The sequence below is a fragment of the Lacerta agilis genome, chromosome 15 (assembly GCF_009819535.1).
Source record: "Lacerta agilis isolate rLacAgi1 chromosome 15, rLacAgi1.pri, whole genome shotgun sequence".
NCBI lineage: Eukaryota > Metazoa > Chordata > Lepidosauria > Squamata > Lacertidae > Lacerta > Lacerta agilis.
Window position 1 is genome coordinate 39,433,673 of NC_046326.1, and position 25,776 is coordinate 39,459,448.

At 45.8% G+C, this 25,776-nt stretch overlaps 1 protein-coding gene across 2 annotated transcripts; it reads right to left on the reverse strand.

Moving 5' to 3' along the window:
- Positions 1–25,726, reverse strand: RPS6KB1 (ribosomal protein S6 kinase B1). Of its 2 annotated transcripts, XM_033171591.1 has the most exons (15): positions 25,472–25,725; positions 14,797–14,846; positions 13,221–13,341; positions 12,914–12,982; positions 10,949–11,096; positions 10,739–10,796; positions 9,718–9,818; positions 7,910–8,000; positions 6,672–6,762; positions 5,789–5,896; positions 4,829–4,891; positions 3,039–3,116; positions 2,263–2,370; positions 1,069–1,181; positions 1–442 (listed from the first exon to the last, which is right to left on the reverse strand). In XM_033171591.1, exons 1-15 carry the CDS (start codon positions 25,541–25,543, stop codon positions 205–207), a joined length of 1,509 nt encoding a protein of 502 aa, XP_033027482.1. In that variant the 5' UTR covers positions 25,544–25,725; the 3' UTR covers positions 1–204. The 2 variants fall into 2 exon arrangements, with proteins under 2 accessions (XP_033027482.1, XP_033027484.1); XM_033171593.1 differs by lacking the exons at positions 1–442; positions 1,069–1,181; positions 2,263–2,370; ... (1 more) ...; positions 4,829–4,891; positions 5,789–5,896 and having other exon boundaries at positions 7,865–8,000; positions 25,472–25,726.
- Positions 25,727–25,776: the final 50 nt, after the last annotated feature.

Consider the following 25,776-nt stretch of genomic DNA (forward strand, 5'->3'; position numbering starts at 1 on the left):
TTTTTTTTGCCCTCTTCTTTCCCAGTTCATTCCGTGCAATGGCCGACTTTGATACTGTCGCTGAGAAAGAAGTCGCAGGAGCCCTCGTTTACAGCGTGATGAGAGGGGACGCCCCTCACAGGACGAGGAGCACTAGGTTCATCCTTCGTGTTCGGTTGCTGCTACCCAGAAGCAAGTTTTTGGAAATGATTGCTGCTGATTTCATCATAGATTCATGCGCAAATGCTCTGGCCGCTTGGAGATCATAGGGAAGGCTTGCTTCTTGTAGGGCCCGGTGTTTGGCTGCCGGATAGGGAGCGGAGCAGACGCCTCCCCACAGACTGACACGTCCATTTGCTCTATCCCACCTGTCTGCATTGGGTACTCCACGGGCACCTGAGCATTTCCCACGCCAGAGGAAGTACCTCGCCCCCAGTAGTCCCCAGGAGAGAACTTGATAGGGCTTTAAAGAGAGAGAAGAAATGTTCGGTGAAATAAGTTTTGCGGGAAAACACACAGAAACATGCTAGCTGCTGCACTATACCTAGCAGAAGCACCTGATTCCACAGGTTTAATTGGGCGACTGTTTCTGACTTCGGAACTCCACAGCAGCATCCAGGAAACTTATTTCTGAGCCTTGTGCCTTTCAGATCATGGGAGAACCAAAATGCAACAGCACCCACCACACTTGCTATTCTCAGCAACTGGCATTCAGAGGCCTCTGACAGTGGAGGTAGAAGATAGCCATGAGCCACACAGCCAATTGTCAGAAAGAAATGCAGTCCACGACATCTAGAGGACACCATTTTAGCTGTTTGGCAGCAGCTCTCCTGGGTTCCAGACAGGGAACCTTTTCCCACCCTTACATGGAGGCATTGAAAACTAAGGTCTTCACCTTCTACATGCAAAACAAATGCTCTACCACTGAGCTATGCCCTTTCCCTAGTGAGATGGAGCACTCTAACTAAATCAACCATTTATATTCTCTCTCACTGCCCTGGAAAGACCCAGACCCTCAACACCTACGAGAAATGACCCTCTTGCTGCTACTCACCAAACCTAGGGGTGGGGGAAGGGAAAGAGAAATACCTGACTGGTGTCCGTGGGCTGCCAATGAATCTGCGAGGTGATCGGATTTTTGGTTCAAAGGAAAACTTCTCCTTCACACTTTCAAGTACAGATGGAGCCACGTATGTGAAACCCTAGATGGTGGGAAATAATTGTTGCCAAGTCCAGCCCACCCCCCCAAAGAATTTGAATGAATGCTCTGTATGAACTTGAAAGAGCCAGTAACCCCCCCCCCACAAAAAATCCTAGCCATCTAGATAGAGTCAATATGTGGGTTGTTTACAGAAACATGCATGAACATCAAAACTGCCTTTGGTCAGAGCAGTGGTTTTCAACCAATGTGTCATGGCCCCCAGGGGTGCCTTGAAGGATGATCAGGAGTTCCATGGGCAAAACTGGCCTCTGTCCCTCTTTCCTTCCTTCCCTCCCTCCTCTGATGCTTTCTCATGTCTCTGCCTCCCAAAGGCTTGCACAGCTGTTTATTGCAGCAGCTCTGACTATAAGCTCAACAGGGGAATGATGCCCCTGGGAGGCAGCTCTCTTTGGGGCGGGCAGCTCAGAGACCGGGGGGGGGCGCATCAGCTGCCTGGAGGACTCCCAAGGAGAGGGGAGAGAAAGCTGAGGAAACACTCCACAAGTTAGGGTGTCTGAAAAAGGGCGAGAGGCTGCCAGCTCTGCAGACAAGGGGTGACATAACTAGGTATCTGAGCCCCACAGGGGTGCTGCAGAAAGAATGTAGGTGGTTAAGAGAGCCATGGACTCAAAAAGATTGAAAACCTCTGGGTCAGAGCATTTGCTCCATTGTGCCTATGTGAACTTTCAGAAGCTCTCAGACAGCTGTTGCCCAAATCCCTGTATTAATTTCAGCTCCCATCAGCTCCTGCAGCCAACATGGCCAATGGTCAAGAATGATGGAAGGAATCCAACACCATCCACAGGATCCTTATCCCTGGCCTATACCACTCCATAGAACCAGTTGCAGACCAGAATAAGGTACAAAGAGCAATGGCTATTGGGAAACTGACCCTATTTAAGTAGTCAAGGGAGATGCAGAGCGTGCCCAAGCTTCAGAAAGGAGGCCTGGCAGTGGCAGAGAGCATCTTCTCTTCCAGAATGTCTGCACCCCTCAACAGGCCTTCTGACATTCCCTGCAGCCTGAAGACCAGGATTCTGTTGGTTTTCAACAACCCAGTACTTAGCCCCACTCATACTTACCACAAAGACCTGGTTGGCACTTTCACTGAGAGTCGAGTCGTCAGGGCTATCGACAGGAGTCTGACGGGTAAATTTTGCATCAAACTGGCTCACATCCTCTTCGGATTGCTTTGCAATATATATATATATGGATGAAGGTCAACAGATTATCAAGCAAAAGACATTTAATAGCAGATGACAACTGAAATCGTCAGAATGGCAGATAAAAGAAACTGCAGGAAAACTCCCAGATGACAAATCACTATTTGAAGAGGTCACCCCTTTTGGGGCAGTCCATTGACAGCACCCTTTTCACCCCTTTGGGGTCACTACTTCAGTGTCTCCAAAGGTCTGGAGTGAGCAGCCCCAGGGGAGAGATTGAGTGGGAACTGCTGCTAGACCATTTGGCTGTTTCATTTGTCACGTGTCCTGTTTTCTTTACCCAGGAATTTGGTTTAAATGGAAATTGTAATTGTTGTGCTCACTACAGCTTACCTTTGTTTTGAATAGTGATGGAGCTGTTGAATTTGTTTGTTATTTATTAGACTTGTTTTTACTGATCCTGCTATCTTTTCCCCCTGTGCATTTTTCACTTTATTTTTATGTCACCATTCCCTGCTCTTGAAATATTCAATGAAGAGCTAGGTATAAATACTTAGGGGAGAAATAGAGTGTGCCTCTGAATAATTATTTAGGGGGAAAGCCTGGGCACTTTTGGATCCACAAACTACAAAGCAAATACTAAGTTTATATGTGAAATATTATCCAGCACCAAAGGAAGCATTACCAATACATACCAATAACGGTTTAAATGGGGGTTCCACCTTCCGAGCCAATAGCTCTTCCCAGTTGATGTGTCTGAAGAAAGGATGAGCCTAAGGAACATTGTTAGACAACAGTCAGAATCCAACCCAGACGAGCAAAAGATCTCAAAGTGGAAGCTTCCTAAGCTATACGCAAACGCAAAGGAGGGCAACTTGTCTGGCGTGCTGAAGGTGATGAGAATGAACATAGGCAAGGAGGAAAGCCACATTTGTTTCTTTCCTCAGTTTGGGTTCAAGTCTTGCTTACAACTTGCAATGAAATAACAGGGCTCCTTTTAGCTGTTATGCATCCCACTGACCCCAGAATTGCTCTGAGGCAGCCAGAATTTTCTCCCTCTCACACACAGCTCTACACCACTAGTTCCCCATAATAATAATAATATTTATTATTTGTACCCCGCCCATCTGGCTGGATTTCCCCAGCCACTCTGGGCGGCTTCCAACAGAAACCAAATACAACAATATCAAACATTAAAAACTTCCCTAAAAAGGGCTGCCTTCAGGTTTTTTCTGAATGTCAGGTAGTTGTTTATTTCCCTGACCTGTGATGGGAGGGCGTTCCACAGGGCGGGCGCCACTACCGAGAAGGCCCTCTGCCTGGTTCCCTGTAGTTTTGCTTCTCGCAGTGAGGGAACAGACAGAAGGCCCTCGGCGCTGGATCTCAGTGTCCGGGCTGAATGATGGGGGTGGAGACGCTCCTTCAGGTATACAGGACCGAGGCCGTTTAGGGCTTTAAAGGTCAGCACCAACACTTTGAATTGTGCTCGGAAACGTACTGGGAGCCAATGCAGATCTCTCAGGACCGGTGTTATGTGGTCTCGGCGGCCACTCCCAGTCACCAGTCTAGCTGCCGCATTTTGGATTAATTGCAGTTTCCGGGTCACCTTCAAAGGCAGCCCCACATAGAGCGCATTGCAGTAGTCCAAGCGGGAGATAACCAGAGCATGCACCACTTTGGTGAGACAGTCCGCGGGCAGGTAGGGTCTCAGCCTGCGTACCAGGTGGAGCTGGTAGACAGCTGCCCTGAATACAGAATTAACCTGCGCTTCCATGGACAGCTGTGAGTCCAAAATGACTCCCAGGCTGCGCACCTGGTCCTTCAGGGGCACAGTTACCCCATTCAGGACCAGGGAATCCTCCACACCTGCCCTCCTCCTGTCCCCCAAGAACAGTACTTCTGTCTTGTCAGGATTCAACCTCAATCTGTTAGCCGCCATCCATCCTCCAACCACCTCCAGGCACTCACACAGGACCTTCACGGCCTTCACTGGTTCTGATTTGAAAGAGAGGTAGAGCTGGGTATCATCCGCATACTGATGAACACCCAGCCCAAACCCCCTGATGATCTCTCCCAGCGGCTTCATATAGATATTAAAAAGCATGGGGGAGAGGACAGAACCCTGAGGCACCCCACAAGTGAGAGCCCAGGGGTCTGAACACTCATCCCCCACCACCACTTTCTGAACACGGCCCAGGAGGAAGGAGCGGAACCACTGTATAACAGTGCCCAAACTCCTTGAAGGAAGCCAGGATGGCAAACCAGTTCAAAACAGTTTGGTTTGTAATTTAAAAAGTAAGAGCTGCCCGACGTTTCTTTCAAATAGTATACAAACACTGTCTCTATGGAATATACTCCAGATCACAACACAGATGTCTTCAAAAACAAAAAGATCACAACACAGATGTCTTCAAAAAGGAAAAACAACCCAGGAGAAAGTCTAGCCTTGCGTTCCAGTTCAGCAAAAGCATTAAGCAAAATGTACCTGAACTTCTCCAGCATCTCCAGGACCAGCTCCTAGACGTGAGGCAGCATTTCTCTTTAGCAGCTTAGAAAAGGGGAAATATATTTAAGAAAAAGTGAGAGGCCCTGAAAGCCTGAGTTGCATACTGAAGCAGACTGCTGTAACTAAAGATGCCACAGGCAGAACACTGTATCGTCTATGGAGCAAACTCACCTGCAACATTCCAGCTCCTTACTGAAGTACCTCCTTCCTAAGAAAATAGACTGCAAGCATTTCCTTCAGCTACCCTTTCTTTTAAAGGACTTGTGGCATAAATGCAATGAGCAACATCCAGGGTTAGTCATACAGAAAAACCACTTGTGTTCACTTTACTTAGATGATTAAAACCTTACGTGGGTGGGGGTAAAATAAACAGATAAATGGAAAGCCGAGGAAACTCACTGCTTTCCTCTCTCCATTATTTATTCCCCCCTACCTCACTTACAGGGCTTTGGGAAGGGAGTGGGAGGGCTCTGACAGCATCCCATAACCCTCACACAGCCAGGTAACCAAGGTGTCTAGCTTTGGGAAGGAGGCGCAGCAAGTATGGTAGCACCTTCCTTACTGGGAAGGAGGTGTCAGGGTTCTGGGAGCATCCCAGAAGCCAGTTAAGAAAGCGCTTCTTCGCATACCAGGGTCTGGGAAGGTTGCCCATGGCCCTCCTGCAACGTTCCCAGATGCAGGTAAGCAGCCCTCTGCCTTGCAGGGCTGTGGTTCCAGGGGTTCCTGGCTTTGCTCGCAGACCCTCTGAACCAAATTGTCGCGTAAGTGGCAGGTCCTCTGTACTCACAAGTACATGACTAAGTTAGGGCCATTAATTGCAATGGGTCTACTTAAGTAAGGTTTTAGTTGGATGCAACCCAAAGTCATTTAATTGGGGAAGCACTGGTCTGTGACTTGCTTTAAGATGCAAACCCCAAATTTCCCTGTTAAGATCCCCACCTTTTTAAGCAGATCTCTGGCTTCTTGCGTGAGGTAGGGAGGCAAGTTGAGTTTGCACTTGAGAATCTTGTCAATGGTTTTCTTTCGATTCTCCCCAGTGAATGGGGGCTAGGGAATGTGGGAGACAGAGGAGAGGGGGTAGAAAAGAGAGAGAGGAGGCCATAAGGAACTATGCACCACAATTATGCAATTCTGTATAAAAATAGATACTCCTGCTTTAACGTATTTTTGTTTTGAAAAGCAAACACACACTCCTAATTAAAGCAATTTCCACACAATGCTATTCTGAAGAAAGCCTAAAGTTTTGGAAGTACAGCAAGAAAACCAGTCCCAAATCCTGGGCTGCAAAAACAATGGGAAAAGCACTGGATTTGGTTTGGTTTTTAATGTAGGCAACTCAAGGTTCAAAGGTAGCTCTGGGTGGATCATTTACATGCCAAATGAGCAATGGGCCTGCTTGCCTCCAAGTCCAAGCGTAAATTCACCCATCATTCCATCCTGCAAAGATGTGACAGCATCTTTGCTCAGCGGGAGTTTCAGACATAAAGCATTGCCAGTGAGTAAAGAACCTCTGTATTTAATAAGATGATTCCACCATGCAACACTGCAATTCCTGCATTGGACTAGATGACCCTTGGGATCCCTTCCAGCTTTACAATTCTATGAACACTTAAAAGCCCGTCCATCTCATTCGAGATGGTATCATTGTTTTCATTTGCTTTACTTCCTTCTTTCTTTACATTTCCTGATTCTTAGCAATGGTGATCGATAAATGCTGCTTACAAGCTCATCAGGAGAGGCTAGTGAACTCAGAAGTTTGGAAAACCCTACTCTAGGGTCATGAAATGAAAGAAATACATGCGGTTTATAAATGTGCACCTACTGCTCCAGTCAGCATGTCGTACATTAATGCCCCCAAACTCCACCAGTCCACAGCACGGTTGTGCCCACTCCGCATCAAGATTTCAGGAGCCCTAGAAAGACAAGAAAAACCAAAGCAGGGAAGATTTGAACAGGCGGATAGCATTAGCCTGACCTCAAAGAAACATAATGAAGATGCAAAGATGCACCATATATGGCTTAAATTGTATTGCTGTACAATTATTACACACCCCTGCCCCCCAAAACCCTATTCAGAAAGGCTTGTAAATAGCCACTCACCTGTGGCGAGTAAAAACAGCCTCCAGGCAACCAGAAAAGAACTGACCTGTTGCTAAAATAACCTGCAACTGATTTCAAGTAAATGAAAACCAGGTACTTGGCTTGAATCCAGGGATCTGGAGTCACCATATCATTGTAAGCTTGTAGTAGATAGACGAATGTCACACATAGCTGCTACATGCTTTGTGCCCCATAAATTAAAAGACAGCTGTTACTGTATGGATGTGTAGTATAGTGGGATGTACGTACCTCATATCACAAAATCAGATCAAGGGAGGTTTCTAAAATATACAGAGCTTTGTTTTGTGGGTAATAAAATGTTTATCAGCCATCTTTTGATCCACTGGGCATGAAGAGTGTAATGTTCATAAACCTAGTTCAACCTTACAATGGTACATGCATCCCCAGTGATTCCAGATTCCAAAATTCATGATTCCTCACAAGCAACTGTCAATGATCTGAGCTCAGCTGCATGTTACCACACCACCAAAGCAGCATAATTTTACTAACTTAAGAATATGCAGGTGGCTAAGCTAGAAACAAGTTTTAAGGGCGACCTCAGTAAAAAGTTTTAGTTTGATTTAGAAAGTTACGTATAAAATCTAGCTTCTTTCAAATATACATGGTTTAGATAAAGCCCTTTGGCTGTGGTGGGGAACCTGTGTCCCTCTGCATGCTACTGGACTCCAGCTCCCATCAGCCACACCAACAAAATTCACTGGTCAGGGATGATGGGGACTGCAGGCTGGAAGAATTGCTCTACTATGGTGTCAGGGAGACTTCTCTACATATAATGTCTCAAATATTTATGGAAATAGTCCTGAGCTCTAGACAGCCTAGCCCCTTGCCCCTCACCCAAAAAAAAGCCCATCATATATTGAGCTAAGTTTTTTAAAGGTAAAATTTAGCCATTACCCCCAGACCAGAGAAATACTTTTCTGTTTCATCATGCGGGCTCACATGTATTCTATTGTTCCACAGAATGTATGCGTGACAGTTCCATCATGAATGGATTCTTTACACAGTCCAAAATCTGTCAGCTTAACATGACCTAAAAGGAAACAGGGAGGAAAAAGTGGGGAAGGAATGCTAACATGTCATTCTAACAAGTTGTATCTGAGACCAAAACCCCAGCTTGGGCATTTTTTAATTTTAACATACTTAATTTATAAACTGTTTTTCAGCACAAGCCCCTCAAGGCAGATAAATTAAGTCAATTAAAAAGCTGTAACCTTAGGAACAACTATACCGATTACCAATAGGAAAAACACACAAGCCCCACCCCATATGCCCCACAGGTTGAGATCCAACATCAGTCATAACTCAGAACATGCTCACTGAAATCAATGGACTAAGTAATGTTAAGTCCACTGAAATCAACAGACTTTCTCAGAGAAGGAATTAGTAAGGTATTACTCTGGAGACTTCAAATGCTTGGTGGAATACAGCTTGCTTTCAAAAGATTGAAATAACATATATAACCATGCAGTATCTTGAGGGTGGTGTGAGGAGCAGTGCCCTTTTTTGCCCTAACAGATAATCTAGATTTCCGACTGCCTCAGGAGAACATAGGGGAAGCATTAAGCCACTCTGGGAGCCTTTCTGGCTGAACAGCAGGGTAACATGTTCTAAATAAACAAAACAGACTTCACAAATGGCTGAATTCAGTCTGAGAAAATGGGGCAGGGAGGGACAGCTCAAACAAGAGAGGCGTGTCAAATCCCTTTTCCATTTCTCTTCTGCATTTTTAAAGATTTGAATCCTGGAGGCAGGAATGGTCTTAGCGCAGAGATGCAAGCTTTTTCTGGCTGGAGAGAAATGCTTTAAATCAGGGGTAGGCAACCTAAGGCCCGTGGGCTGGATGCGGCCCAATCGCCTTCTCAATCCGGCCCAGGACGTTCCGGGAATCAGCGTGTTTTTACATGAGTAGAATGTGTCCTTTTATTTAAAATGCATCTCTGAGTTATTTGTGGGGCCTGCCTGGTGTTTTTACACGAGTAGAATGTGTCCTTTTATTTAAAATGCATCTCTGGGTTATTTGTGGGACATTGGAATTCATTCACACACCTCCAAATATAGTCTGGCCCACCACATGGTCTGAGGCAGTGTTTTTCAACCACTGTTCCGCGGCACACTAGTGTGCCGTGAGATGTTGCCTGGTGTGCCGTGGGGAAAATTGAAAAATTACTTTATATATAGTCAATATAGGCACAGAGTTAAATTTTTTAACATTTTCTAATGGTGGTGTGCCTCGTGATTTTTTTCATGAAACAAGTGTGCCTTTGCCCAAAAAAGGTTGAAAAACACTGGTCTGAGGGACAGTGGACCGTCCCACGGCTGAAAAAGGTTGCTGACCCCTGCTTTAAATCATCCCTCACCAACCTGCCACCCTTCAGATGATTTTGGACAGCAACTGCCAGCCTGTCTAAGGCTGACAGGGAAAGAAGGCAACCTCTGAGGGTCATATGCCTTTGGTAGGCAAAAGTGGGCAGAGCGCCAATTGTGACCCCTCTCTATCCTTGATTCAGGCAACCAAGAGGCATTATAAAAGTTCAAGGACACACCCCAGCCTGCCGAAAACACTCAATAAAGCTGCAGAAGGGCCAGGGAGGGGTGTGGTTGGGAAAGGTGTATGATGGGGGAGAATCCCAAAGGCCAGGCAGAAAGACCAGCATTTGGCCACTGGGCTTGAGGGTTTCCCACCCTTCTTTCAGAACTATAAAGCTATGGCATGTGCCAACACACGAGCTCAGTGTTGTACCACTAACCTTGGTGGTTGAGCATGATGTTTTCTGGCTTTAGATCTCGATAGATGATCCCCTTCTGATGCAGGTGCCCCAAAGCCATTGAAATTTCAGCCAAGTAGAAGCTGAAATGCAAGAATTTCATTAAAAAATGCCAATAGCAACGCGTCATATCTGAGTACAACAATTCTGTGGCTCAATATTAAGATACCGCACCAAACTGCGGTTTGCACTAATAATAGTTTTAGAATGTGAACCAATCAAAGGTCAGGCTAGCCAAGATACCTAAATGGTTTATTTCTCCACCCACTTCCTACCCCAGGCCCTAGGTGGGACAGCCTTCAGAGGGGGAGCAACAGCCATATAGTTTTTCAATTCAGATGCCACACCAAACCATAGTTTTGAGATAAGCCTGCAATTTCACTGCCAGCTTAAGTTAGTTCTGCTCCTCAGGAGCTTGAGGGTGAGTACTTAAGCTACTAAGCTGAAGAACTGAATCTCTTTACTTTACTTCCCTTTCCTTCTGGCTGAAACAAGTGCATTCTGGTGGATTCTCCCAGCATCCCAGAGTGTACACAGAAAATACTTACTACAGTGGTACCTCGGGTTAAGAACTTAATTCGTTCTGGAGGTCTGTTCTTAACCTGAAACTGTTCTTAACCTGAGGTACCACTTTAGCTAATGGGGCCTCTTGCTGCTGCCACGCCGCCACCGCGTGATTTCTGTTCTCATCCTGAAGCAAAGTTCTTAACCCGAGGTACTATTTCTGGGTTAGAGGAGTCTGTAACCTGAAGCGACTGTAACAAGAGGTAACACTGTATTCCACAGTTCCAAACAGGGGATCCATGCACTGTTTTGTTAAATCTGAGTATTTTCCACAGGAACATAGGTTCATATAGAATACCCAAACCTGCCAGTTTGTTCAAAATGGGCAACAATTATTCAACTCTGCAAAGGTTAACACTTTCCCAGAAACTTCCTTACATAGGAACATAGGAAGCTGCCTGGATGTTGAGGCTTGAAAATTGGAATTTGTTTGTCTTACCAAGCTGTGTCTTCCATAAATATCCCTTCTCTCTCCAACTGCATGAACAGTTCTCCTCCTGCAATGAAATGGGCATGGGGTGGAGGGAGAAAGGTAAGAAACAATAAGTCATCTTTCTGCTATATACAGTACGTGAAAAAGCTTCCACCCCACACTGCTGGCTGGCTATAATACCAGAATTCACATTCTGACCATCAGTTGCATCCTTACCACTAAGATACTCAAGGATGAGGTAGAGTTTTCCACCAGTCTGAAAGGCATAAATCAAGTCTACAATGAACGAATGCTTGACTTCCTCCAAGATGTTCCGCTCTGCTTTCGTGTGAGCTGTATCTTTTGCATTTCGCACAATCATTGCCTAGAGAACAGAGACTTCAACAGTAAAGACAATGTTCTAAAGACTGCACTATTAACAATGCAAAGACGTGAAACCTACTGTCAGCAATCCCACAATACACAGCCATCGATTGCTGGCATCAGCAAATGTTAATGGAACATAAAGGACAGATTCACATGTAACTCTCAAACCATGGTTTGATGAGGGATGGCCATGCCTTGGGCTCACACACTCTGCCCCTGCCCCCTGGCTTTGATTCAATCCCTGCTTCGCCACAAGCCAGTGTTTCCCATTATATTCAAACCAATCAAGCAAGCTACTATAAGCACTAACAAATGTGCCTTCAAATCATAGTTTGAAGTGGGTTTCCAGTTCTTGTTTACATGGGGGTAGTAAACTGTAGACTTATACAAATAAATGCAAGTGTGCCACCAGGAGTCTTGTCTTGGGTATAACGCTTGAGCTGAGCCAAGAAAGTAAACTTCTGGGCCAAGGGTTGCCACCAGCAAGTCAACATCAGCTCTCAATAAAAAGTGCTAGCGTCTTCTCACTGGTACTTGAAACACACTGGACACCTCTTCTTGCTCTTCCAATTGTTCTCTCACTTAGCTGGACTTTGCATTCATTGTTACAGGAAACATGTTGTGATGAGATCAATGATTCCTCACAGTTAAAAGTGTACTGTATCTGAATCTCTTCTAAGTGGTATGCCTCAGTTGGATCATGTCCAGAGTACCGTGATTTAGGTTTCAACAGACCAATATGCACTGGACGACCTTTTAAAAAATGTAAGTCAAAGGGCTCTGCAAAGTATGCTATGCTAATATACTGCAATAAGCCATAAATAAGAATACTGGCTTGCAAAATATATCTAACAGACCTCCCCTTGTGTAACATGCTCTCAAAACAAAACAGAGGTCCAAAAGTTTATGCGCAAACCTATAAAGAATTTTGGAGTTATTAAAGAAACAGTCAATTCCAATTCATAAAACAAGTGGTAGCCAATATGGTGGCCTCGAGACATTTTGGACTACAACTGCCATCATTCCCAACCAATATGGCCAATAGTCAGGAATGATGGGAGTTGTAGGCCAGCATAAATAAATAAATTCCCAGATGCATCATGTTGGCAACCTTGAGATTAACAGATAAGAACGTAAAAAGAGCCTGCTGGATCAGGACACGGCAAACATCCTATTCTCATAGTAGTCCATGGGAAGCCCACAAGCGTGACCAGAGAACAACAGAACTCCCCCCACCCCGCCCAGCAATTCCCAGGAACTAACATACTAGTTACTGGTTTCTATTCTAGAAGAGTGTGTAGCAGTTTTGATTACAGGAAGCTGCCTTACACCATTTCGGACTAGTTGTTGATACTGCTTACTCTGACCAGTGGAGGCTCTCCGGTCTCAGAATTTCGGACTAAGAAAGAACGGCTATGCTCCGTCTCCACACTCAGAGGCAGCAATGCTTGTGAATAACAGCTGCTGGAAACCACAGGAGGGGAGAGTGCTCTTGCGGTCAGGTCCTCCTTGTGGGTTTCCCACAGGCATTAAGTGAGAACAGGATGCTGGACTAGAAGGGCCACTGGCCTGATCCAGCAGGCTCTTCTTCCATCTCATCAGCTTCTCTCTGGTCTGTTTTTTTTAAAAAAGAAAAATAGAACAAAACCTGGAGATGCCAGGGATTAAAACCAGGACTCTCTGTCAGTGACATGAGCTCTTTTTTTTTTTTTAAAGAATTTATTTAGTGACATGAGCTCTTGTCGCTGAACTATGATCTCTTCCCCTCAAGAAAGCCCCTCTTATTTAATAGCTAAATGTCAAAAGCCAACTCACCTTTTTAAGCACCTTCATGGCAAATATCTTACCAGTATTGGCTCCCGTTACTTTTCGAACTTGGAAAACCTGTCCAAAACAATGGAGAATAATTAGATGCCTTTTTAAAAGAGAGTTAGCAGACACTGCAAGGGCTGCGGCTTGAAGCTCTTCCACTATCCGGGAGCAGTAGAGAGAAGTCTTTTGACTTCAGCCAGAAAACTTCTGTTTTAGATCATCTTATAGATAACATGCATATATTTATTTATTTGTTATTTTTTCCAGTATTTATAGCATCTCCCAACAAGCTTGCACATCTCATACTTACCTTTCCATAGCCACCTTTTCCAAGGACACGTAGCAGCTCAAAGCACTCTGGGCGGATCTTTTCAGGGCCTCTGTTCACACTAGTTTCTGAAATCTCAAATTTTTCACAATGCTCCATGCCACTAACAAACAAAAAAGTTTCAAAATTAGGGTAGCCTTTAAAACAATACTAAGTACATTAATTATTCTGTATATAACTACAAGCCTCCCTGTGAGGTGCTCAGTAAGGGATGGGGGAGAATGCATTATTTAGAATACAAACTGGAATACAAACTCTGACTACTGCAGATATGAGTTCTAAATAATTTGAAATGTTTAATTTAATAAATACAGCTTTTCAAAGCACAGTATTTATTTATTTATTTATTTATTTTTAAAAAACAACTTATGAAACATTTCTGAAGTCAGGCAAATGAAACCATTTCTAACACATGTGCATCAATCCAGACTTCCTTATATGCTTGAACAGGATGCACACATGGACCTAAGCACAGTGCTCTGAAAGCACTAGTTTTAAAGGGGAAAGAGAGATAAGCAAACTACTAGAGGCCAATGCCAACTGCAGAGGATAGAATACCTTTGTATACAAGGGAAGTGAGACCCCCACAGACCCCTGCCCACAAAGGTTGTTTCCTCATTGCAATTGCGGCAAGGACAACAATACAGGAAACCTCTTTTTGCATCTGAAACAGCTCTAGCTGGATTAAGACAATAAATTATTGATATTGGCCTGCTTAGGTTTACAGCCTACTCCAGGGATTGACAATGTGGTGTCTGTGGCTGCAAGGCAGCCCTAAGGTCTTTCCCAATGCCCACAAAGCCTTTGAGTCTCCCTGTTCATTAAGTAGCGAGAGTGGGCAACATTTGCTCTCTTAAAAAGTAAATAGAGCTGAAGGAGGAAATTGCTGGAATGACACTCTTTCCGACTTCCTTTTTCAGCTCTCTGCTTTTCAAGGTTTAGTTTAATACTACTGGGTTCAACTTTTAACCAGATTCCTTGGAAAATCTGTGTGTGTGTGTGTGCACTTTTTCTCATTCTGTCTCTTGGAGGGGGAAGGAAGGAGATCTCCTTCCAACAAGCAATCCTAACACAAAGTAGTTACCAGCTGGGAGATACAGCTGTTGAAACAGTGGTACCTCAGGTTAAGAACTTAATTCGTTATGGAGTTCCGTTCTTAACCTGAAACTGTTCTTAATCTGAGGTACCACTTTAGTTAATGGGGCCTCCTGCTGCCGCCGCTGCGCAATTCCTGTTCTCATCCTGAGGCAAAGTTCTTAACCCGAGGTACTATTTCTGGGTTAGCGGAGTCTGTAACCTGAAGTGTCTGTAACCCGAGGTACCACTGTATAGCCACAGAAACAAGCAGGCTGAGACCAAAAGCGGTTTCAAGGGCCCTCAGAATATTGCATGGTTCACTCTTGAGTTCCTGCCCTGCACAAGGAGCAATTTCATAGGCAGGAACAGCTAATTAAACATGATGGCATTGCTACCTGGAATCTTAGCACTGACTTAGGACAGGATTGTTTCCTCCCCAACTCTTCCATTGACAAGGATCCATTTCCAGTTAAAAACTTACAGCTCATATGGGACGACTCCCCCATGGTCCATGCTTTCACTTAAGTGACCCTAAAACAAGATAAGCAGGGAGGAGAGAATCAGAAAAGTAAACAGTGATTGTTTAGAAAGAACTATGAATTTTTGCTTAAACATTAACCCAGGATTTAGGACTGACAGCACTGTAAGACTGCATTCAGCTCTTACATAAGCACAGTCAGCAGCAGGGTATGGTAATTCCAATGCTGGGTTTTTGTGGAACATCCACAGAGTTCTACAGGAGCGCTGCCAAATCCTCTGAAGCACAGCACAGGGACTCAGCACTCTTTACCCAACTACACTGCTACCCAATTTCATAAAACGCCATCAGTCACTAATTTAGCTCTTAAAACAAGGGTCTTTTCTGGACACTACAGATCAGAACTGTTTTTACCACTGAGAACTTACTAGGGAAAATCTGGATCTGCTTTACTATGCAAAATGAAGACAATGCCTAGGTCCCCGACACCAGGGCTGCTGCAGACTTAATGGGTTGGAGCCAGAGTTACGCAAACAGAACTCTATCCAGGCAACTGCCCTCTCCTCTCCATTGCAGCCCCTCCCCCCAAAACTTCCACTTGTTCAGCTCCCTGATGCTCAGCTTGGAGAGTTTATAGAAAGATTGCATGGAGGATGGAGCAAGCTTGTTTTCTCCTGCTCCAGAGGGTAGGAACCAAACCAATGGCTTCAAGTGACAAGAAAAGAGGTTCCAACTAAACATCAGGATGAACTTCCTGATGGTAAGAGCAGTTCAACGGTGGAACAAACTCCCATGGAAGGTGTTAAGAGGATTTGTCATGGATGCTTTTGCTGATATTCCTGGATCACAGGGGGTTGGGCTAGATGACCCTCAGGGTCCTTTGCAACTATACAATTCTATGTTTCTATGACTGCAGCCTATTTTTCTTTTAAACTGCATGGAGAAGCATCTTTTCAGCCTGATGTTATATACTCCAAACAAGTTTATAATCTGCTGTTTGTGAAAACTAGAGCTGTGTCACATATGAAGGAGAGACCACAGGAAAAGTTAGCCTTCAAGAGCTACTAATATTATTTGCCCACCACCACCACAACCCACCCTTGGCTCACATGGGATTGATTTTCTTCATTAACAGAGTCTGAAGCTAGACATCACCACCACTTCACCAAGGGTAACAGTACTGTTTCCAGGCCTCTCAAAAATTAAAATACAGTTGTACCTTGGTTTTCCAACGCCTTGTGACTCAAAACGTTTTGGCTCCCAAACACCACAAACCGGAAAGTGAGTGTTGTGGTTTGCAAACTTTTTTTGGAAGCTGAACGTCCAACGCGGCTTCGGATTTGCAATCGGAAGCCGCGCCTTCAAGAACCAAGGTAAGACTGTATTTCTTTGCATCATTCTACTGCCTTATCAACAGCAGTTACAACTAATGTCAGGAGTACAAAAATCCAAGCTGGGAGGGTGTGTGTGGACTGGTGATTGACTCCTGGATAAAGGGAGGGGTTAGGAAGCAGGTTTCTAGGAAAACCTTGCTGGGCCCAATGTTTTGCAAAACAATTTGTACCTAAGACCACTGTTAGTAAGTAGAATATTGGTCATGTATCCACCCCAGATAGGAATAAATTACTTGTGTACAGCATTGGTGGCATAATAACAAACTGGTTGTGTATGTGAAGACCTAGGAGATGAAAAGACTATTTACTCCAGGCAAGTTTGAAAAGATATACCACAATGCACAGACAGAACAGATGATTCTACAATAGCGTGTGCACACACACACACAAAATAGGACAGGCAGATGAGCACAAAGCACCTGTCATGCAACAATGGCAGGATCAAAAGCAACCTCAGAGCACATGGATTTTGATCTACAAAATCAGAATGCTACTTAAAAGCTTTAAAATACCATTTTGAGTGCATAATAGCACAAGTAAGTAACAGCAGATATTCTGTATTTTCAGGTAAAACACTAATTAAAAGCCTAGTCAGTGTGTGCGTGTGTATACATGCCTTTATATAAGATGTGTTATATAAGCATTTTCTTTTGAAGAACATTCACCTTCAATTTGGATGCTAGCTTGCAGTGCCACAAAACAGCATCAATATTTGCAGACCTTCACAAGAAGGTTAAATGAGGTCACCCCTTAATGTATTCATGCAGCTAAGTTCTTCTGCAGAATAACCCTAGAAAAACTGGAAGCTACCTTATACTGAATCACACCACTGTTCTATCTAGTTCCGTCTAGAGTAGAGCTCTGTCTAGCTCTACTCTACATCAATAGATAGCAGCTGTTTGGGATTTCAGACCAGCCCTGCCTGGAGATGCCAATGCTCTACCAATGAGCTATGGCCTTCTCCTAACCCTAGGAACTTGCAATATTTGTCAGGTTTCAAGGAAGCTGGATCTTTACCATGGCTCATGCACTGGCTCAACCAGTCTCATAAGACAACTACTTGCGGCCAGCAAAAAAGCAGCAACACCATTCCACAGGTCTAGAACACTCACAGCCTGATCCTAGGCATGTTTACGCAGAACTAAGTCCAATGGAACATATCCCCCGTGTATGTATGCATTAGACTGCAGTCCCAAGCACTCCAAAGAAGACAGCAAATAACAGAATAATCTAATAAACATTTGTGTTACAATGAACTGTTAATATTCCTGATAGGGGCAGTGCATTTAGAAATTGCCATGCACTAACATTCTGTGGGGAGTCTATCTCTTGGCACACTCATGTTTAGACAGTTGCACTAGCAGAAAAACTGATGTGTCAACTATGTGCTGCTAAGAGAAATTGGAACCATGCAACCCCAAACACATGGAGGACTTTGGAGAGATCAAACTGAAATTTCTGAAATTTTGTAATTAGTGCTTTTGTAATCCTTTTTATTCTTTTGATGACTTTTAGCGGGACAACTTTTTTGTTCTTTAAGGTTTGAAAATTAAAAGAATTTTTAAAAAAACAACCAAATGGAACACAGCAAGTATTTTTTGCCCTTATCCAGAGTGTATTGCAGGGAATGAATACACCTGAATATTATTGTGTGTTCACTTGTGCTTCAGCACCCATTTATCAAACACAAAAGCTGTAGCTCCATTGGAGCAAGGGGACCCCCAAGCCCAGCCTTGCTTTTAACCAACTCACCTGGCTTACCACAGGCAACTAGGAAAGTTAACCTGGGCTCCACCTCCTTTCCAGAGCACTTTTGCTTCCTTCCTGCCCAGTGTTGAAACCAAGCAGGCTGTGGAAGCTTAAGAGTGCTTTGTCACTCCTCAAGCATTTCCATACTGTACGTGCAAGAGGTGATGTGCCTTCCTATGCATTCAGCATAGTAACCAAGAGGACGAATGACAAAGCTCTCCTTCCCTCTTGCTGTCAGCCAGCTATGTATCTATGGTAGACAAGCAGCAGGTCAACCTTCAGCACATTTAGCACACCAACCCAATATGCTGATGGGCAATGGACAGATCAAGGCATGCTTTCTGCCACTCACCCACTTCCTTTCTATGCTGGATGTGCATGACAGGGCTTTAGCTCCTGTGTGTCTGTAGTGGAAACTCGCGGAAGATCTTTGTAATCACGAGGAGTCAGGTTACATGTCCTATTCCCTTTTCCTCCTCTAATTAGCAAAGTAAGGTTGCTTGTGAGGAGGATGCAATTAGTCGAGAGCACCTTCAGCTGCCAATGACCTTGGCCAAGCCACACTCAGGTGCCTGATTCCCTGACCATTCGGGAATGGTGCCTGATAGCCAGGTGAAAACAATCAAACTTAAGTCAGCTATATAAGCAAGGGAATGGAGGGGACAGATTGGGGGCTTCGCCACAGACTAGGTCTTGGGTGCTGTGGGGTTTCTGGTGTGAGGGATCTCTCCCGCTGCTCTCTTGAAGCCCCGGGCGGCAGAAGAGGAGGAGATTTGTGTTTGGGCGTTGGTCAGGTACGCTACGTTTGTCTGATTGTATCTAGAAAATTAAAGCATACTTTTTTGTGTTCTTCTTCCATCTGTGTGTTTTATTGGATCCAGATTCAAAAAAAAGGAGAACCCTGCCCCTTGGCAGAACATTTGGCGCTGTGAGCAGGATCTGGAGACAATGCCCTGGTGGAAGAAGAAAAGCCCTAGGCAGGAGGATGGCCAGAGCCACATCCCTGGTTGGCCCAGCACTAGTGCTTGGGCACCAGTGGCTCAAATTTTGAACCAGTTGACCCCACCAGTGTCATGGGATGCTGAGATGGCTGGGTTTGGAGGTGCTACCCCTATGGCTGTGTCTAAGTGTTTGCAGCTAATGGGGATAGAGAAAGGTGCGGGGCAGAAGACAGTGGGGGGGCTTGGATGGGTCCTACTCACTGCGCTCCGGAGTGTTTGGGAGCAATTAGAAGCCTCTCAGAGGAAGGTACAGCAGCAATTAGAGGACATCGCTGCTTTAAAGGACCAGCAGGCAATTCTTAAGGAGGTGCTAGAAAACGCTCGGGGGAGGGAAGAACTGGCTAAGGAGCGGGCTGCCACTATGGCTATTCGCTTCGCTAAAATGAAACACCCAAAGCGGGTAAGAAAGAAGTGTATCCCTAACCCTCGGAAGGTTAGAGCCCTCATTGCTTCCCGGGAATGGGACCCCAAGACATGGAGTGGGGACATTTGGGATTCTAGTGATGAGGAGTCAGAATGGACAGAGGGAGAAGATGAGGGGAATGAAGAGGAATGGGTTGCTGAGGCACGTCCTCTAGTGACCAACAAGAGTAAGGGACCGCCAGGTAACCCACAGGCGGCCCAGGCCACCCGGATAGTACGGGATTACACTCAGCAGGAGTTGGCGGAAATGGCAAAGACAAACAGGCAAAAACCCGGGGAGGGGTTGAGCCAATGGCTGGTTAGGTTGTGGGACCAGGGAACTACCAGTCTTTACTTGACGGGGGAGGAGTTGGTAAAATTGGGAACCCTATCTCGTGATACATTGGTTAATCAGTTTTTGCGCATGCCTAATTTGGGTGCAACAGGTTCCCTATTTCAATGGTGTGTAGAGGCTGTATACGCCAGATACCCCGCCCCAATGGATTGGGAAGAACAGCCAGGCCCCTGGCAAACCATTGAGGAAGCCATAGAACAGCTGCGTGGCATGGCTTTGCAGGCTGGGATCTATCAGCAAGGGTTCCAGGGACCAGAGAGTCAGCGTCTCACTGCCGGCATGAGGGCGCGGCTGTTAAAGGGCGCACCTTCACATATGCGTGGCCCATTGTTAGCGCTGCTGGGCCCCGCCCAAGGGAGACCTGTTGGTGAAGTTGTTCTCTTGATAGGACAATTAGGGGAGGCAGAGAGAGAAAATGTCGCTAAACCCCGCGCCCGAATAGCACAGGAGAAGGGAAAATCAGGGACTGATAAGAAGTCCTTCACCAGGACAGATAAAACACCCTCCACCCCTAAGGTGACGAGGAAGCAGATGTTTTTGGAATTATTGGAAGCAGGGGTTCGCAAGGAAGTTGCAGTCTGGAGCTTGTGGCAGAAAAGCCTGCAGGGGAAGCGCGTCCCCCTAGGATTTTGGTCTCGTAAATTGCCCACGGTTCAGTACACCCCTTTTGAAAAGCAGCTTTTAGCATGCTATTGGGCCTTGGTTGAAACTGCTAGGCTAACTGGATCCGACCCTGTTGTATTACGACCAGCCATTCCTATCATGGCTTGGGTGAATGATGATTCTACCAGTCCCAGGGTAGGGAGAGCTCAACAATCTTCCCTTATAAAGTGGAAGTGGTATATTGCAGAAAGAGCTAGACCTGGTTCTCATGGGGTGAGCGCACTGCAGGAGCAAGTGTTGGCTGTGACTCCTACAGGGGAAGAAATCCAAGAAATTCCTAGCTTAGAACTTAAAGATTCCCCAGCACAGGAAGCTCCCCCGTATGAGCAGGTTACTCATGACGAAGTCTGGTTCACCGATGGCTCCGCCCGTTACCAGGGAAATGAGCGAGTCTGGCGTGCCGCCACTTTAAATCCTCGAAAACAAATTACTCTGACCAGAGGAGGAAAAGGGAAGTGCAGCCAATATGCTGAGTTAATGGCTGTATTAATGGTCATGGAACATGCAATTGAGCAAGGAGGGGATGTTGTATATATCTATACTGATTCTTGGGCTGTGTTTAAAGGGCTGACTGTATGGTTTCCAAAGTGGAAACAGGATGGCTTTTGCATCCACAACCGACCATTGTGGGGGCAGGACCTCTGGATAAAACTGGATCAGATGCTCTCAAAAGTACAAATGCACATTGGACATGTAGATGGACATACAACAGGGACACCTGTTGCCCTGTACAATCAGGCTGCTGATCGGTTAGCAAGAGTACGGACAGCTACTCCAGAGGACGAAGAAGAGGAGTTATTGGTATTAGCACGCTGGGCGCATGTCAAGGCAGGGCATCTGGGGGCCAAAGCCACCAAAGAATGGGCCATCAAGAGAGGCATTCCATGTTCAGTGAGTGCCGCTGCCACAGTGGTTGCTAATTGTCAAGTGTGCTCCCAGGTGAGACAGATGCCTCTGTCTAAGACACCCATGGGAAAATTACATCGGGGAAGTGGTCCTGGGCAAATATGGCAGATTGATTATATAGGACCCTTACCCAAATGTGGACGTTGGCAGTATGCATTAACCATGGTAGACACCTTTTCAGGGTATCTTTTGACTTACCCCTGCGCACGAGCGAACCAGCAGAACACCATAAAGGGGTTGGAGATGTTAATACGGAGGTATGGAGCGCCCCTTCAGGTACAGAGTGACAATGGGAGTCATTTTGCAGGGGGAGAGGTAAAAGATTGGGCAAATGAATGGAATATCCAGTGGATATATCATATTCCTCACCACCCACAGGCTTCTGGGTTGGTAGAACGGCTAAATGGGTTACTAAAGCAAAAGCTTAAACAGTTGACCCCCACCCATACCCTGAAGGGGTGGGGTAAAGTTCTAGATCAGGCGGAATTTGAACTAAATAGCCGTCCACTATGCGCTGGCCAAACACCATTGCAACGAATGATAAGTTTGCCAGCGCCAGCACCAGTGGAGTACCTAAAGGTCTGGAAACTCCAACCTTATGGCCAGCCACCCCTCCGAGCGACGCCCGATAGTGCTGGGGCTGACCTCATAACCCCTAAGGATGTGGTGGTACCAGCCGGAGGGCAGGTACTAGTACCCTTGGGGATTGGGGTCACCGTTCCCCATGGAACCTATGGGCGCATCGCACCTCGATCCAGCCTAGCTTTAAAAGGCTTGCAGGTTTTGGGAGGGGTGGTGGACGCCGACTACCAAGGAGAAGTAAAGGTGCTCCTCCATAATGTCAGCACTCAAGATGCATCTCTGCTAACAGGACAACGAATAGCGCAACTCATTTGCGAGCGTATCAGTGTACCCGATATTCAGGAAGCACCAGGTCCACCTCCATCTACTGTCAGGAGGAGAGGAGAGTTTGGATCTACAGATACCACTCTCACCTCTGGACAGAAGGTATGGGTGGTATACCCCGATCAGCCAAACAGACCTGGAGAGATTGTTAGTAAGGGACCTGGGGCCACCTACTGGGTGCTTTTGGCAAATGCTACTGAACCCATATGTTTAGATGCAGCCAAGCTGAAGCGGCGAGAATAATGACTCTCCTATTTCTTTATAATACGCCATAATAATTTTCTTATTATATGCTTCTAGGACACCATGAATTGGTGGTGGTGGGTAATAGTCTGCCTCTGTGCGCACATCTATGATCAATCGAATCCTCCTGAGTTGAACACGACTACGCTGCTGCTGTGTGAACAACCAGCTCTGTCTCAAAGGCGATGGCTCCCCGGCATCCATGGCAGATGTATGAATGTGACTGGACAGGGGACATGGATGATGTCTGGCAAACGACTGTGAATTTTGCTTTAATGTTAGTTCTATGGACAAAGGAATGATGTTAAAAATTAAACATGAGGGAGCAGAGTTAGTGCGAGTGATGCGAGATGTTGGGGATCTCACTGTGCATCATTGGTGGGACATATTCTCCGGATGGAGTCCCACCATGACCAATATTTTGAACCTGGCCTTGCATCCGGTTATCATTGTTTTGGTGATTATATGTATTTCCATGATCTTCACTTGTTTTTTGTTTGTTAAAATTAAGCAGCTGTATGCAAAGGTGCAACCTATGTGGGCTATACTCAATCAAATGACACCGAGGATGAAAAGGAAATAGGATATGTTAAGGGGTGGAGTGTAGTGGAAACTCGCGGAAGATCTTTGTAATCACGAGGAGTCAGGTTACATGTCCTATTCCCTTTTCCTCCTCTAATTAGCAAAGTAAGGTTGCTTGTGAGGAGGATGCAATTAGTCGAGAGCACCTTCAGCTGCCAATGACCTTGGCCAAGCCACACTCAGGTGCCTGATTCCCTGACCATTCGGGAATGGTGCCTGATAGCCAGGTGAAAACAATCAAACTTAAGTCAGCTATATAAGCAAGGGAATGGAGGGGACAGATTGGGGGCTTCGCCACAGACTAGGTCTTGGGTGCTGTGGGGTTTCTGGTGTGAGGGATCTCTCCCGCTGCTCTCTTGAAGCCCCGGGCGGCAGAAGAGGAGGAGATTTGTGTTTGGGCGTTGGTCAGGTACGCTACGTTTGTCTGATTGTATCTAGAAAATTAAAGCATACTTTTTTGTGTTCTTCTTCCATCTGTGTGTTTTATTGGATCCAGATTCAAAAAAAAGGAGAACCCTGCCCCTTGGCAGAACAGTGTCTAGCAGAGAAACACTGCAAAGGGACATAGCTCTCTGTCACCAGACTGCTGAGTGACACACAGGAAGCCCCATTCTATTACTCCAGCATAGAAACCATGTGAACTGGCAGCATATATCACTTCAACCCTCCATTGCCAATCCACTGCGCTGCCTCACTGTATGAACAGGAGACAAGTTTCTTCCTGTACAACCAAACAGGCTAAGCAGAAGAGGCACAAGAAACACTGATTTCTAGCCTGCAAAATATTTTTACTTACCAGCTTTTAACTCATAAAAGAGGGGGAGGCAGTGCTCCGCTTGCCTTCAACAGTCCCTCTTATGGGTAAAATTATTACAGGATATTAAGTGTGCCCCTCAAAAGTTACAAGGCTGCTCTAATCAAGCAGAGCTACATCCATTTCCTAGACAACGCTTTCCGCACATATAGCAGTATCTTCATGTTCTTATCACCACATACTATCTTTTGCCTTTCCTTAACATAGTAAGTCAAAACAGAGCAGTTTCTGAAAATTCACTCCACAAAAGTAACTATAAGCAAAAGGCAAAATAACAGGTAGTCAACTACCAGACCTACTGAAATTAATGGCCCTAGCTTAGTCACATTCATTAATTTAAATAAGTCTACTCGGAATAACTTAGTTGAATACCAACCCATGTTTCCTCATTCCCATGACTAAGCAAGCAGCATCTATTAAGATTAACTGGGTCGTTAATAATAAGTGCACTAGTTCACTTATTAAAACACTGTTATCATTAGTAATAAATTCCACAGGAGATGTGTTGTTGCAGCAAGAACAGTAGAAAGTCTTGTGATACTTTAAAGACCAAGGCTGAAATCCTAACCACACCTACCTGGGAATAAGCCCCATTAAATTCAGCAGAACTTACTTCTGAATAGACATGATTAGGATGGTGCCATAAAGTGCTTATGGGATTTTAGCCTATCTAAGAGTAAACCCCATTGACCTCAAAAGGACTTTCTTCTGAGGAGATGTGGAAAAGATGGAACTGCTTCATATTTATTGCAGCATCAGCTTTCATGGACTTGTGCCCACTACATCTCACTCAGATTCACTGAAATGTAACTATTACCTAAAAAAGTAAGCTCCAGCCCCACCAAAGTGGATGCTGCAATAAGCCAGTTAAGTTTTGAAAGGTGCCACGGGACCTTTATCACTACTGAGTTCTTAATGCAAGCTGCTTCTGTGCTTTCTGTTAAAAAAAAAAAACAGGGAATAAGTGCCTTTTGCTACCACAAAATGTATTAATGGCCACTAGGAACATAGGAAGCTGTCCTATATCGAGTCAAGCTGTTGGCTCACCTAGCTCAGTAACTGCCTAATAATCATGATAATAACCTGTGACAGAATCATTACTTTATTACTGCTGGATCATCATAATCCTGAGTTTAACAACAACAACAATAATCTGTGGGACGCAATGCAGAAACAATAATTTATTATTGCATTATTACTAGTTCATATTAAATGTAGTAATAATCATCACCATCTTAAAAAAAATGCACAATGCTGTATCCTAAAAAATAGTAAGCACAACACGTGTCAAACCCAATGCAAAAAGACGACCACGGATTTGTATGCATTTATTACTACTCTCGTTACTCTTCCTACTGCTCATGCCAAAGGCACAATGCGGGAAGGCCGTAATAATAACAACAGCAAACGCCGTTTGTACAATGCAGGAATAGCAAGTCAGTTATAACGGAACCATCCTCGCAGTCTTCAAGAGACGCCCGCCCGCCTCCCACCCTCGGCCAAGTCCTTCCCCGAAAGCGGCCTCGCCCGGCCCGCCTCCCTCCCTCCGACCGGGGACTCCGCCGCCTCGCCCTCCCCGCCCTCCGCCCCGCGAGGCCCGAGCCGGGCTCCCCCCGAGGCGCCTCCTCTCGGCCGTGCCGCACATGGGCCGGGCCTGCCTCACCCCTTCCTCCAGCTCCTCGTCCGAGGCCGCCTCTTCGGGCTGGTCCAGGTCGATGTCGAAGACGCCCGCCATGGCCTGGGAAACGCGAGCAGCAGCGGCGGCGGCGGCACAGTCGGAGCCGCCCTTCGCTGCCTAGTGGCGAGAGCGCGCGGGTGAGGGCCGGAGGGCCGCCTCATGGGCCCGCAGCGGCAACCCCGAGCGCCGCCATGACGGCCGCCATCGCCCAGGCTAGCCGGAGACCTTCCCCCGCCCGTTCAGCGCGCCTGCGCGGCTCTTCCCCTCCAGAGGGACTGCGCAAGCGTGGG

What these genes read in the sequence shown, in the direction of transcription:
- RPS6KB1 (XM_033171591.1), bottom strand. Translation starts at nt 25,543, where the DNA reads ATGGCGGGCGTCTTCGACATCGACCTGGACCAGCCCGAAGAGGCGGCC. An exon ending in ACGAGGAGCTGGAGGAAGGG is followed by an intron (nt 14,847 to 25,471) that starts GTGAGGCAGGCC and finishes ATCTTGTTTTAG; the next exon opens with GGTCACTTAAGTGAAAGCAT. An exon ending in GAAAAGGTGGCTATGGAAAG is followed by an intron (nt 12,983 to 13,220) that starts GTAAGTATGAGA and finishes TGTTTTGGACAG; the next exon opens with GTTTTCCAAGTTCGAAAAGT.